Raw genomic sequence first — 15,227 nt, 5'->3', positions numbered from 1 at the left:
AACATTCGAGAGACAGGGAGGGGAAGATGCATGCTTTAGGTTCAAAAGATCTGGGCCAGAAAGGCTTCAGATCACTTACCTCCATTATTACAAAGCTTCATCCCTCTTCCATCAGCCAGGGCACCCTGCGCTTTGTGTAGTTTAGAAAGAGATGAAAACAGAGATAGTGCAGATGTAGAGATAGGATTAGAGAGACCGAGATAGATATTCAGGGGATAATGAAACCAATGATCTTTGGGAGAAGGTACATGAAATAAAAGGCATGCCTAGATCGCACAACTCTGAGTTTGCTAGAAGTCACAGCACTGCACACTTAAAACAGGTAAATTCTATGGTACGTGAGTTACGCCTCAATAAAGCTGTTAAAAGAAAAAAAAAAGTGAAAACATATGTAGGAATTCTTGCCAGAAGATAGGTTTTGTGAGCGTGGCCGCATTCTACAAATTCTGTGCTTCCCTCTGGATCTCATGAAGGGCATCAGAGGCTCCCCCTGGGAGACGCCCCGTCTCTTTTTAGCGACCCCGCCCTTTCTCTTCTTGCCTCATCCAGGCTCTGTGTGAGGAGGCTCAGGTCAGGAGAGCGGCAGCTGCCCTTGTTTTGGGGCGCTGGAGCGATTTGGGAATTGGGCGGGCTGCTGATTTCACACACAAAAATAAAATAAAATAGTAAATAAAATAAAATGAAATGAAATAAAATAAAATAAAATAAAATAAAATAAAATAAAATAAAATAAAATAAAATAAAATAAAATAAAATAAAATAAAACCACAAAATAAGAATGACTCAAAACCCACTGCCTTCCTCCAGGCCCAGGTGCATTCCCCTCTTTCCCCAGTTTATGGCATTCCACGTCTCCTCCTTCCACAGCCTTCGGATCCTACAGCATTGTTAAATCGTGCCATAAATGTGCATAAATAGGTTGAGTGGTAAGCAGCCAATATTTGAAAGTACCCCTTAAAACTAAATATTACAAAAATATGAAAATAGCCCAGCAGATTTATCCAGTTACTTGTCGTAAGTGATAATCATACATAAATTTGTCTTTGAAATTCTGAAAGATGGAGGGCACTTTGGCTCCAGCCTGGGCTGATAAGGATTTTTTTTTTCTCTCTCTTCTGCAGAAGGCAGTTCTAAAAAAAGAAAGAAAAACAATTTTTTTCGAGGTAGCATCAGTCCTGAGCCACTGGCTAGAAAAAAACAGCCTCGCTAGTCTTGTTGTAAGCTCAGAGCTAGTTTAGTTTTCTGGATTATTTCCCACTTTGGGGAGCTTGCCTCAGTCCCCTTCACACAGGTCAATGTCATTGGGGGCCCCCTGCATCTGGGACCTCACTATGTCTTGCAACTGCATGCATGGCCTGCTACCCCCAACTCTTTCCAAGGCAGGCACGGGCCCCACTCGAGGCTGGCCCAGCGGCTGCCCTGTGGCCTTGCCCCCCCTTGCACGGCTCCCCCAGTGCCCCAGCGCGGCCTCACGCCCCTCCTTCTCATCCTCTCCATTTCTCCAACCAGATGGCTGCCCCGATTTGTGCAACGGCAACGGGAGATGCACACTGGGTCAGAACAGCTGGCAGTGTGTCTGCCAGACCGGCTGGAGAGGGCCCGGATGCAACGTTGCCATGGAAACCTCCTGCGCTGATAACAAGGATAATGAGGGAGGTGAGCAAGCGTCTTCTAATTCCCAGCCCCTCAAGAACAGAGCGTTATGTATATACGGTCGTCATAAGTCGTTTTTCCTGAAAGACCTACCCTATACTATTGTCGAATGTTGTTGTAACATTTCCTTTGAAGCATACGCAGGGTCCTTGGGCCAGCGGGGGCTCCTGGAGACATAGGTTGGAGGCACTGGGGTTTGATGCTGGCTTTGGATTCTCAAATACAAAGCACCACAGAAAGATGGCTGGGCCTTGGGGTGCCCGTTCCTGCCAGACCCTTCAGGGCTGGGAGTTACAAACACATCTATGCTGATGATGACAGTGTGTGCCTCACTCTGTGCTAAGATATCACAAGCAGTGCATCCCTCTGTCTTTACAGCCCTTCGAGATGTTACTTTACAGATGAGGAAACCGAAGCCTAGCGAGTGGTTAACAAATGAAACTGTTGGATTTGGTTTGGTTTGGTTTGGTATGGTTTGGTTTGGTTTGGTTTAGTAACTTTGTGAAGAAAACTTAGTCGCCGATAGTAAAATTGAGACCCAGCTCTGACTACAAAGTCCATGTTCTAACCAGTGGTTGGCAAACTACAGCCTGCAGGCCAGATTTGACCCACCGTCTATTTCGTATGGCCTGTGAGCTAAAAGTGGGTTTTACATTTATAACGGTTGGAGGAGGGGGGATCTAAGTAGGCATAATAGTGCGTAGCACATGAAAACCATGTTGAATTGAAATTCCAGGGTCCATCTGTAAAGTTTATTGGAACACAGCCACGCCTATTCATTTATGTGTTGGCCGTAGTTTATTTCATCCTGAAGGGCAGAGTTGAGTAGCTGGACAGAGGCCACAGGGCCAACAGAGCCTGAGATATTTACTCTCTGACCCCTTATAGGGAAAGTTTGCCAACCTCTGTTTTAACCTCTGAGCTGAATTTTCCTGTGTTATTGCTCGATGGAGTGCTAAGATTCTGGGGCTAAATGGGATTGTGGTAGCATATGGGCCGCTTGATTTTCTCAGAATGCCATGCCTTGTTCCCCACACATGGGCACAGGTGCGGGATCCACCCCTACCCAAACTCTTTAGGGTGTAAGAGGATCCATGCGCCTGATTATTTGACTAAACAAAAATGTGTGTAATCCCTCCGCGTGCCGATCACTGTGCTCTGCGGTGCCGGCCCCTGCCCGCACAGCCCTCTGGCGTCCAGAGCGAGGTGCATTCCATCCGGCTGATGCCCGAAAGTGGGAGACGCTTCATTTTTATTTTTTCCCATTCTCTTAATAGATATTTTGCAGGTTCCATAATCTCTCATTGCAGTTGCACATGTCTACAATTTGTAAATAAAAAAACGTATATACACTGATAAGAGTACACCAATCAAAAAAAAAAAAAAATCATTCTTAGACCCAATGTAGCTTACCGAGCTCCCATTCATTCATTTACCTTTTCTGAAAGAGAGCCAAACTAGAAGGCACTTTAGTTCATTTTTGACATAACTACATAATGCATTTGTTTTTTCCCAAGAGCGAGAGTCAAAACCGCAGTACTCTTCCTGGTTAGGGTCACCATTGTCGCTTCTGGTCCTTGGTGCTTTCGCTGAACACAGAAGTTGCTAACAGAGCAGCTCCTTCCTCCTGGAGAGAGGGGTCACTGTCCTGGCTGGCTGCCCAGTTGCGAGCGTCAGCAAATGGCTGGAACACTGCACAAAGGCTGGGGGAACTCAGTCTCCCGAAGGAGCCTTAAGCTGCCCACATTCCTCTCTACTGGCCCCACCCCCGACCCAGCTGGGCTCCCAGCAGGAGAAACCCGAATTCCCCAAGGGGTGGAGCTGGAGGAGGCACAGTAGGCCTGCCACCTGATGGCACCTTCAGGGTCCCTCCTGGCGGGCAGAGAGGCAGAGCTTCGCAAACGCAGGGCACAAAAGCAAATGAGGCAGTGATTATGCTAAAGACAATAATGGTCTTGTTGTGGGAACTGTTGAAGTGAACCTCCCAAGGAAGTAATTAACCACCAAGAAAAAAAAAAGGCTCTGCACACGCTCGGTGTTTATAAAAAGAAACTCCCGGTTAATTCGGAGTTGCTTATGTCAGGTGAGATGTACAGCCGGATTCCCTCTCACCTGGCATAAGCAATTCACAATTAACCAGAGTTCTTTTTTTGGAGGAGACTCCTGTGCCCGGAGTATCCTTTTTATGGTTAATTACTTCCCTAGGAGGTGCGCTAAGCACTTTGCTGTTTATTGATAAATATTAAAGCTACTCCCCATCTACTCCAGATCCCATCCTGCAGCACACTAATTATATCCCTCTTTTGTTTATTTTGGCTGGGGGCGGGAATTCTGCCCCAGGCTCTGTCCTGCTTCTGCAGTTCCCAGGAAGGGCCACCTGGGAAGGGAGGTGGGTCAGAGGAGGCACCCAGGCAGAAGCCATGCTTGTAGGCCCCCCGGGGGCGCAGCTGCAGCGAACACAACTGTTACGAACCTCAAGAATGGGGAAAATGATAGAGCGCTCTTCACCGTGATCTGGAGGAGGCGAATCATTTTTTCCATCTAGGAACACAGTATGTTTGGGAGGAAAACAAAAAAACCTCATTTAAAGCGATAGTTATTTATTTATTTATTTTTTAAATTTTAAACTGAGGCAGATAAAGATACAAATACGAATATCGATACTAAAGCCCTTAACAGCTTTTTTCAACCTGGGTTCCTCCAGGAGAGACTTAGCCCTGATGCTCTACAGCACCAGTCCGTCTGGGCCGTTAGCTTACTTACTGCAAAGCCACCTGGAGGGCTCGATTAAACACAGATTGCTCAGCCCCGGGCCCCAAAGTCACTTATTACATAGGCCTGAGGTGTGATGCAAGAATTTGGATTTCTAGTAAACTTCCAGGTGATGCTGATGCAGATTCTCTTTGAGAACCGTTGTCCTGAGATGCCCATTATATGGAATAAATTAACTTCCCTCCTATGCATCTAGAATGGTAGTAGCTAAGGACCTTCCTTGGACGACTTGAGAACTTTGCACTCAAGTATTTTGTGTCCTTGGTGCTTAGATGAGAAACCCTGTTAGAAAAGCTGTCTTAGACTGTCCCCCAAAATAATTTATTCCAATTCCCTACCTTCTTCTTCTCATCGCTTTCAAAGTCCCCCAACACCCCCAGCCATGTGACCACCAACTTAACCTCAGGAAGCGGCGGCTGCTTCTGAAAGGATGAGCTTTCCCTGCCATCGGCCCCTAAAAAAAAAAGTAGGAACAGTTCAGACAGACATGTCAGCAAGCAGACTGTCTTTTTAATAGTGAGAGATCTTCACGTGAACTGCTCACCCCAATTTGAAAAAGAAGAGACTCAAAGAAATATTTTTGCTTACAGAAGACAAATACCGGCTCATTAAAGTCTGGGCATACACACAACATGTGCATCGAGTGACAGGCGAATAATATTTAATTATCACCGCCAAGACAGAGGTGTGAGATTTGGTTCATCACCGCCAGGGGTAGGAGAAAGTGTGGGAACGGCGAGGTGGGGACGTGGTGTTAGACCGTCTGGCCTGGAAAGATGGTTCTTACTCTCTCCCTACACCCCTTTATCACCCCGAAGTTAGAGTCAAGAGCTTCCAACCGCCTGTCTGTACGAAGCCCAACTCGCATCATTTCAAGCCAGCCTGGGAGTCCGCGTGAAGCCCCCGCGGAAGCCTAACAGATCCCCTCGCAGGCCGTGGGCAGAAGCCTGGAGGGAGGCGGGGGAAGGAGGAGGCCCTTCCGAGGCTGAGCCTGTGCACAGGTCACCATCGCGTCACGGCCTCCCGTGCTACACAGACGCCGTCTCTGTTTCCCTTCTGTCCTCCACTGCAGTTAGACCTCACGTTCCTTCTCCCGTCCCCCCTCTGATTTCCCCCTGGGTGACACTGTAACATCATGTGATTAAGAGCCTTGGCTCAGGAGTCAATTTTTGTGTCCTGCTTCAGCAAGTCGCTTGACTCCTCAAAGGCTCAGTTTTCTCGACTGTAAAACAGGCATGATAATGGCACCGCCGTTAGGGGGAGGGACGTTCCAGTGAGAAAATGCACGTGATACAAGGATGCCTGGCTCGTAGGGTGCCCTCGCATGTTGGCTGCTGCCAGCTTTCATGTTATTAGCATCAATTTTATTTTCTAGAAGAAATGCTGAACCCACCGAGGTGAAGCCCAACCAGTGATTTTCCTACAGTACGTAACCACTGAGGTTCTAACTAGTGCCTATCAAGCTTGGGTGCTGTGTAACCACACTGGAGAACTTGTTTAGAATTTAGATTTCTAGGACGCCTCTGAGATTCTCATTTGTTGAGTCAGATATGGGATCCAGGAAGTTGCGTTTTGACCAAGCACTGCAGAGAATTCTCACACACTTCAAGAAAAACTTTTTTAAACAATGGTTTTCCATGAGTGAGTTGACTCAGCCCAATGTCACAGTGCCCGTACCCCAAACGCCTACCCCTAGAATTCCCAGAACACCAGAGGAGTGAAATGAAGAGAGGGGGTTTCATTTCAAGAAGAAATAATAATAGGACAAACTATGAATATATTTGCATTGTCGGCTCCACAGTGAGTAACTTCAGTGTGTTTTAGAAGTGTTTTGTGTTCCTAGTTGGAGAGGAGACTGATGTTTGTTTCGAAATTTAAAAAGCCTTTAACTCTGTCATTTGGTGTGAATCCATCCATCCATCCATGAGCTATTCTTTCATGGTTTAGCAAACATTTGTTGAGGGTTTACTAAATGTTTGGAAATACTAAGATAAATATGACACGTGTCCACAAGGACCTCACATCCATCTGAAAAGTTAAGACTATAAACATGTTGTTGTTGTTGTTGTTGTTGTTATTATTATTATTATTATTATTATCATCATCATCATCATCATCACCATCATCAACATCCAGCATGTGAGGGCTGACAGGAGTGGAAAGCCGTCGATCAGTAGGGATATAGAGAAAAGAGTGTCCTGGAGTGTGGGTGTCAGCTGCAGGACGTAAGAGAAAGCCTGTCACAGCACTGAGCCGAGGATCCCTCAGCCTCTCTCCCTGGAGAGTCCCCAAAGCCACAGGTGTGTGTGTGATCAGTAATCCCTGACAGAGGCTCTTCCACCCACCAGCGGCTTCTACATTTCTCTCCCTAAATTAAGGACTCCACTGAGGCTGGTCCTCAGAACAGTATTTCCCAGCCCATCTCTGTTTAGGAGGCTCGGTTCCTTGTTTCGCTCCAAAGGAAGCCGCCTTGGGTTAAGAGATGTGGATGCTGGCCTGAGCTCCGGGCACTCCATCCAGGTCTAAATGAGGAGAAATAACACTGGAGTCTGTCCAAAGCACTTGGAACAGATAAAACGCTTCCCTCGCCCACTGCCTCTTTCCCCTCCCTCCTCATCCCATAACCATCCAAATTGGTCTGACATGATTCAGGGATGCTATTCCGGCATTTATCTCAATTGTTAATTAATAACTCACCTTGTCTGTGCATTGAGCAGAGCCAAGCTCAGGACTTCAGGGACTCTGGAAGAGTTATAGTTCTCAGGTCCAAATAGTCTCGTTTCATCCTCCAATGAGAGGCAAAGCTTGGTGAAGCCATTGTAAATGCCTTGATTAATGTGTGCAGATCATGGTGATGGATGGGTTGGGTAGGGGACAGCTTCAAAGTGCAACATTGCTCAATTAATTGGGTTGGATTGAGGATTCCCCTTGTTGTCCAAAGACCTTGTGGCAAATGTAGCTGGAGCCATAAACAGTCCCCGATTAGCTCCCAGAGAGGAAAGCAATACATCTAATGCTTAGGAGGAGAACTTGGCCTTGAGGCCACCGCAGTCTGGCCAGGCACTGGGTCTCTCTTCTTTGGGAGGAAAGCCGAGTGAGCCCCATCTGAAATCCTAGATGGCTGCATGGCAACAGGGTGCTGAAAGTATTCTGGATCTTTCCATTCAAATAAGATTTTTGGCTTTCTGGGCATATTCGACTAGAGAACCTTATGTTTAGGAAACTAATGGTTGGAGTTCAGTTTCCTTTTATTCTGTCGAGGTTCAAAAAAGATGGAATCCATTCTCCATTGCATACGAAAGCTGTAATCAGTAAGATTCCTGAGGGCTTACACGCACCGAGCACTGTACCGAGCTTGGTGGGCACCTGGGCGGTGGGCCTGGGCGGCCGATGGTCCCTCTGCCACTGCCCTGCCCGTGCCCTCTCTCCTCCCCACAGCAGCCACCGAGATAGTTTTAAATTGTAAATCAAATCACACCATGCCCTCAAAGGGCTCCTTGTGTAGTGAGAGGCAAAACCAAACGTTTCACCTTGGCCTAGAGGGCCTTCTACGATGCGTCCCCTGCCTTCTCTCTCGCCTGTCCCCACCGCCCTCTGCAGCAGCTCAGCTGTATCCACGCTGGCCAGCCTCTAGCTCTCACACATGCAAAGCTTAGTCCCACTCGGGCTCTTGTCTGTTCCAGGGCCAGAAATGCCTCAACCTGAGCGTAACTGGCTCGTTCCATCCTCTCTCAGCTCTCAGCTCAGACACCTGTTCCTTAACGAGGCCTGCCTTGACCGGCGAAGCCCCCCTTTATGTCTCTCCCCCCAAGCAGTGTCCCACTCCTAAATCACCCCGCCTGTGTCCTTGTAGGCTGTCTGTCTCTTCGGACCAGACGCGTCAGTTCTGTGGGACTGCCTGCTCACAGGTTTCCCATCGCACGGATAGGAATTACAGAGGCTCAAGAAGGTCGTATTCAGAACAGGCCTTTGGACTAACCAAGGTGATACACCACTGCTTTTCCACGTTAAAGCCGGCCCCTCATCTCTTCTAACAAAGGAAGAAGGTTCAGACAAGTTCCGAATTGGTGTTGTTGCAAAAAGGTCTCAGGAAAAATCAAGTCAAAAGGATAAGACTTTCCCGCTGAAAACCTCTTCCCAGTAAATTTATAGAACCGCGGAATTTGTTTCTGAAAAATTAAGAAGTTTTCAAAGTTCAGGAGTTTGCTTAACATAGGCACCTTCAGTCGTCTCTAATCAAGTCTTTAGTCATTTAAATGGTTATTAAGTGACTCCGAAGGGATTATATTTTTTCCTTGATTAGACGACAAATCAAATATTCATCATAAAATTGTGATTAAAATGCATCATCTACGAAGACGTTAATAATTTAAATCACTATGGACTTATTTTAGGGAATTAAAGGATGAAAACACAGATTTAACTGGTGGCCAAGAGGTAACATTTCTATCATTACTGTGCTTTGCCTTGGCTGAGAAAGTGCCTAGATTGCAACAAGTGCCCCCCTGGTTTCTGTGACCAGCGTTTCTGTGCCATGATTGGCTCTTTTGCTCCCACAACCTCCCCCCGACTCCCCCCCCTCCTCCCCTCCCCCTCACACACACACATACACAGAGCCCAAGGGCAGTTTTGCTCTCCAGATGACATTGGCACTATCTGGAATGACCATAGAGAGGACAAGAGGAGGTGCTACTGACATCTAGTGGGTGGAGGCCAGGGGTGCTGCTACACACCCTGCATGCACTGGACGGCCCTCACCACAAAGAGTGATCCAGCCCGAAATGTCAAGAATGCCAAGGCTGAAACCTGGGGCATCTCCCCGGAACACATGCAAGGGGTCCAGGTGGTCCTGGAACAGGGCATGTCCCCTTTACTTGATGTCAAAGGACGTGATGTGTAAGACCGGGTGCATTCAGCGCTTACCAGGGCCAGCCTGGGCTGAGACTTTACCCAAATGAATCGTGACAGCAGCCCACAAGAGCCGTGAGAGCCTCTTTGAGCCTTTACATAGAAGCAGAAACTAAGGTGAAGTGGCTCACCCAGGTCCCACGGCTGAAACGCAGCCACGCCAGGCGTCATAACCAAGGTCAAGAGCCCTCCTCGTGGGCCCTTCGCAGCAGCTGCGCGTCGAGTCTGTAATCGAAGCCCAGCAGATGAGGGATGCCCAGCACTGTCAGGCCCTCAGAAACAGGGATTCGGCAGCGTGCTGAAAACTAGGCCTGGCGTTAGCTTTTCCCCCCAGTTTTGGATTCGGAATGCATTTTCCCACAAAGTGCTTATGCGGTGGTGAAATGCGGGGTGCGGGCCAGGGAGAAAGGAGCAGCCGGGTGTTCTCTGCAGCAGAGCCGAGCAGCTCCCCGCGGCCTGTGCTCTTTTCTTTGACTTCCCGTCTTCACAGCCAAGAGCTCTGGGGATTGGAGAGGGGCCAGCGCTATGTGGCCAGATGTGAATCCAAAGAAAACCGCACGGTGTCCCCCGAAGCCCTGTGCCCCGTGCTTGCCTCTCTCCCCGCTCACAGGGACAGAACACCCTCACAAGCAGGGTACCCCCTCCCTCCTCCAGTCCTCAAGGTATGTCCTCGTCCATCTGCCCACTCCCCGTTTTCCGGAGCTCGACAGCTACAAGTGCAGAGAAGCACCCTCTCTTCCATTTATGGGATCATGGAAGGCAGCGTGTCAGATGCAGAGAGGCTCAAATACCAAGTCTCAAGGCTCAAATACCAGCCGCGAAGCCCAGAGAGGGGGCGTGACTTCTTCAAAGCCAAAGACCAGTCCAGAGCAGACCTGGGCCGGAGGCCCGGCTTCCTGGCTCTAAGTCCGGTATGCTTTTCTCCACGCCATGCTGCTTCCTAAGAAACCCAGCCGCCCTCTGGAGGATAGGTCCCTGGCACTGCTGGCTTGGGCCGAGACCTGTCTCAGACCCAGGACCTGTATGAGGAGGAGCTGAGGCATCTGTGTACCTGATGAGCATGAATGGCTTTTCTAAGTTCACACTGGAGCTTGAGCAACTCCACTGATTCATGGGATGAGCACAAAGAAGCAAGGCACTCGATCCCTCTGAACCTCAGCTTTCTCCTCTGTAAAGTGGGGCTAGTGACAGTTCCTACCTCGTAGGGTGCTGTGAGGCTTAGGCGAGTTAATACGTGCAAAGCACTTAGCACCAGCTCCCCGTGGGTCGGCGGGCGTTGGAATCGCGTGGAAGGCGTAGCGCACAGAGTGCTGGGCACACTCCCAGAGTTCTGATTCGGTACGTCCAATGTGGGGCCTGGGGATGTGCATTTCTGACAGGCGCCCAGAGGATGCCACCACTGTGAAGACCACTGATGCGTCACAAACCCATGCCGTTTTTAGGGGAGCTCAAGTGCTGGCAGAGAGTGACTTCTCCAAGTGTGGCAGCCCTGGGCCGCCTGATGGGGACAGACGGGCCAAAAGTTCTCTAACCTAAGGCAGTGTGCTTTATGGACGGCATATGGATGCTGGAGACATCCCTGGGCTCCCTGCGGCTGTGAAGGGAGGGTCAGGGCTCCAACTTCCAGGGACCTTCCTCCTCTTTCAAGAGAGTTGGAACAAAGGGCAGATAGGGAAGAGCACACTGAGAGAGGGTGGGTGGTAGCTGGCCCTGGTCACTCGCCCGTGGTGACGTTCACTGCTTCTCCCATTCCCCCTGAGGACAGCGCTCACCTCCGGCCAGCACTGGGTGCTGTGGCGGTTGCTGCTGGGCGTCTCGGCCTCGGAGTCAGGCAGACATGTATAAGTTCTGGCTCCAGTTCTTCTTGGCCCTACTTTCTTGAACGAAGACCCCAACCTGTTCAAGCCTCTGTCTCCTCGTCTGTAAACTGGGAACAGTGAGGCCAGCCTCATACGCCCTTTGCGAGGTTTGACGAGAGAGTTCAGAGGAAGTGCCTCGATGCCACTTGATTTAAATGACAGCTCTAAATATTAGTGCCCCCGGAATAAAGTGACTTCAGAGACTCTAAAAACACACACTGCCTTCAATCAGGAGCTCATCAGATCAAGTTAACATCATAACATTTCAAAATGAGAAATTCATCTTTCAGTCGCTGTTCTAACATGTCCCCCTCAATCCCACCCCCGCCGGCTCTGGCATGAGTGCTATTTTCCCTCGGAGATGACAAACCGGTGGCCCCCGAGCTGGGTGGCTCACCGACGTTCTGTCTGGCCTGCGTAGGATTGCGAAGATCTCTGAGTCAGGTGATGAGCCTTAACCACAGAGGATCCCATTTAACCCAGCAAAGAGAGGGTTTAGCCGGAGAGCAGCCCGACGTCAGCCGTGAGGTGCTGGGGAGAAGCTCCGTCCTCCCCATTCTAAATGTCTGGCTCATCCTCCTCCCAGGCCCGTTTTCTGGGCGTAGCTGTTTGTCAGGTTCGCCTGAGAGTCCACAGCTGCTGGACTCTGCCTTCAGGGAGGGAGAGAGGATGCTGTGCAGAAGACAGACGTGAGAAAGGGACACTGTGGCCCCCGGCGCGAGACGCACCCGCTCTCATTTTGGCCGTGCTCCCTCGTAGAGCACATGGCGCAGGGGGAGCAGATCGAGGGAGAACATTCCAGCCCCCGGAACGCATCGCCCGAACACAACACCAATGCCTTCACCTTCCGGCTGTCACGTGCTCTGCCAGGTGACCATTCCTGCGGTCTTTCGCCCATCTTTGTCCGCATGCGTTGCTCCAGAGGCGTGGGGCCCCACGCTTGTCCCGCCCCTCCTCTCCGTATTCTTTATCATTAACGCTGTGGCTTCTTAATATCCTTCCATCTCCACCCAGCGCATGCCGCCAACTTTGCCCAACTGCTGGCCCGCCAGCTTCCAGTCTCTTCCACACAGAGCGGTCTGAGTCCTCTTAAAAGCCAAACCATATCGCGCCCCTGTTCAAACCTTCCAGGGCACCTCGCCTCCCGTAGCATGGCATCCGGGATGCTTCCTTTGCTCCGCACGACTGCGTTCTGCTTCCACGCGAACGCGATTTCCTCCGTCTTTTCCTCTCCCTCGTCGGGCCCCACGTTTACCATCTTATGGGTCCCCTAACTCGCAAAACGCGTTCCCACCCAGGCGTCCGCACCTGCTCTTCCCAGATGTCTTCCTCTGCCCAGACTGCTCTTCCCCCAGATGTTTTCGTGACTCGTTTCCTCATTGCATCTAGGTTTCTACTCAAACGCCACTTCTTTAGAGACGCTGTCCCTGGCTCGCCCTGCCCCCCACGCCGCTGCCCGTCTAAAGCAGCAAATCCCCTCCCGCCTCCCTGTCCAACCCTTCCCCCCGCTTTACTCTCCTTCGTAACACCATCACTCTCTCAAAGTCTCTTATACATTTACTTTTTAAATTGTCTGTTTCCCCTCTAAATTCTAGGTCCATAGCCACAGGGTCCCACTCTATCTTGGGTGACTCATTAATTGAATCGAATGAACGAAAGCTTTCGTGAGACGTATTTAGGATAGGAAACAGTTGTCTTTTATTCAGTAGATCATCTTAGGATGAATAAGTTTCATTTTAACATTTCTTAAAGAAATGACGAACACAGACAATGACACCCGAGTCACTATGTCCCATCGACATCATTTTATTAATGCAAGGAAAACCCAAATGTCAGATACACTGTTTCTTTTCAGCGAGACGTGAACACGTGGCTGTGCTGCTCTTCATCTCTGCTCGCGGCTTCGCTCACCCCGTCTGTCTACTTCCTGTGGGCTGATGGCGGTGGGCGTGCAAGCTCTGTAATCGTCCTCTAAGACGAGAGGAAAGGCACGGGCCGCTGAGGATGCTGTTGACCGAATCCTGAGCCCTCGAACTCTGGCTCGTTGGGCGAGGCATGCAGTAGTGGGGTGATCACTGACAGTTGCCCAACTCTGTCGAGCACCCTACTTCAGTAAGACTGGGTCTCTCCACCTGCAAGGCCAGAGTAGACAAATGCTTACCATATGCTAAACACTTTTGCATAAGGTTTACTTAATCTTTCATAACAGCCCTATTAAGCTGGTTTGATTATCATTTCCATTTTATTGGTAAGAAGACGGAGGCTCAGAGAGGTAAAATAACTAGCCCAAGGCCACACAGCTAAGTGTGTTGCAGACCTCCGGACCCCCAGGTCATAACTGGCCATCCAGGACTGACTCCTGGCGCCTGCGCCATGCAGTGGACGTGAAGGTTAAAAAAGAAAATCTCCAGGGAGAACTAAGCACAGTGCCCGCGGCATGGTGATGGCCATGTTTAGCCCTTAGTACTTCGATTTCTCTAATCCAGTAGGAGGCTACTGTGGTCGTGGAGTGTGGTCCCCTCTTCCTGGTGGCAGGCTGGGGTCTTATGCAGCAGCAGGAGAGGCGTCATGCCCCCTGCTAATTCCCTCAGTTCTGGAGCCAGCCCTTCCCCCCTCCCCTCAAGAGACAGGGCCTCTCCTCAGGCAGAAAATAGCTGTTCCGGCTTATGGCTCTGAGGTGTCAGTAGTGACAGCCCCTCTTCTTTCTGAGGGGCCCAGCAGGGCACTGTCTGGCACCCCACCAGGCTGCCACCCCCTGCCAGGCTGGACTTCACTGGCCATAGCTTGCTTCTGTCTGACCTGTCAGTGGACGCTTTGAAACGGAGGTTGGTGGGGGTGAGGAGAGGCGCAGGCAGGGCTGCGAGAGGCCGGAAGCTGCAGCCAGAGGGCGAACATTTGGGGAAATCAGTGGCTGAGATCAGAGGCCCCTGCTCTCTGCTGTCACTATTTTTCTGTAACAAAAAAAAAAAAAAAAAGGAGGGGGACGGGGAGATATAGAGGCAAGGATAGAAATCCTCCAGGTATAAAAAAAAAATGTGGCCCTGGGCTAACGAGGGTGAGGCCCTGCCAGAGAGGCCTGTCAGGGAATGCCCAGGGCGGGAGGATCAGATCGAGTGAGATCATTATTCCTAGAGGCTCCGTCTGGATTGAGGAAAGGCAGAGGGAGGGAGAGGGGAAGGATGAGAGCCAAAGGCGGAGACACAGACAGACAGAGGCACAGACAGACAGACAGACAGACAGAAAAAGAACAGCCACCTTTAAATGGGGCTGTTTTCTGGAGCCTCAGCTTCCCCCCCTCAGGCCCTCCAGCACGGACAGGGGATCTTTCTATGCTGCGATTACTCGCAGGCTCCTGGGAAGAATTGAGGGCGGAAGCCAAGAGCATAGGCTTTGGAGGTGGACAGCTTACGCTGGTGAATAGGCTGTCCTATTGGGCCTATTCGTCATGGATCACTCGTCCATCATTTGCACGCGTGTGTGACTGTGGGCAAGGCCCTTCCCCTCTCCGAGCCTCAGTTTCTTCATCTACAACATGGAACTCATGAGACTCGCCTCAAAAGGTTCTCATGAGCACCGCCGGGTGATGGCTGGGTGAGGGTGCAAGGCACAGGCTGCGGAAGCACAGAGGGACGTGGGCAGCTGGCAGAGGAGCACGTGGCGACCCACTCAGGGCAGGAGTGTCAGCTGGGGGAACTTAGGAGCGGGAGCAGGCGGCCAGCGAAAACGTTCTGCATCCCGGTTTTTCAAAATCGACATCTCCCTTCCACAGGTACTTAAATCGTTCCTCTTCTGTTTGACATAGCCCTGCCTTAGGTAAAAGAGCTCGGCACAGGCACTAAGTTGGCCGTGGTGGCGGACACGGTGGCCCCTGTGTATTGGCCGTTCAGAACGTTTAGCAGCGACAGACCCGACAGGGCAGCTGCATGTAAGATTTGGCTCCGGAGTATAGCACAACTGGGTTCAGACCCAGCCCGCCATGCAGAAGCTGCCTGTCCTTAGGTGAGCTATGTAATCTCCCTGAACGTCCCTTTCCTC

General features: G+C 50.4%; 1 protein-coding gene across 13 annotated transcripts in view; it reads left to right on the top strand.

Moving 5' to 3' along the window:
* Positions 1 to 15,227, top strand: part of TENM2 (teneurin transmembrane protein 2) — a 2,693,686-nt gene that overhangs the window by 2,602,066 nt on the left and 76,393 nt on the right. For all 13 annotated transcript variants that reach the window (XM_036224946.1, XM_036224945.1, XM_016151441.2 and 10 more), the window contains one exon: positions 1,510 to 1,656. In XM_036224946.1, the coding sequence (XP_036080839.1) occupies positions 1,510 to 1,656 (147 nt within the window). The remainder of the gene's footprint in view (positions 1 to 1,509; positions 1,657 to 15,227) is intronic.

The sequence above is a fragment of the Rousettus aegyptiacus genome, unplaced genomic scaffold (genome assembly GCF_014176215.1).
Source record: "Rousettus aegyptiacus isolate mRouAeg1 unplaced genomic scaffold, mRouAeg1.p scaffold_m13_p_7, whole genome shotgun sequence".
Classification (NCBI taxonomy): Eukaryota; Metazoa; Chordata; class Mammalia; order Chiroptera; family Pteropodidae; genus Rousettus; species Rousettus aegyptiacus.
The sequence above is the reverse complement of the archived record's forward strand: the minus strand, read 5'-3'. Positions and strand labels throughout refer to the sequence as shown.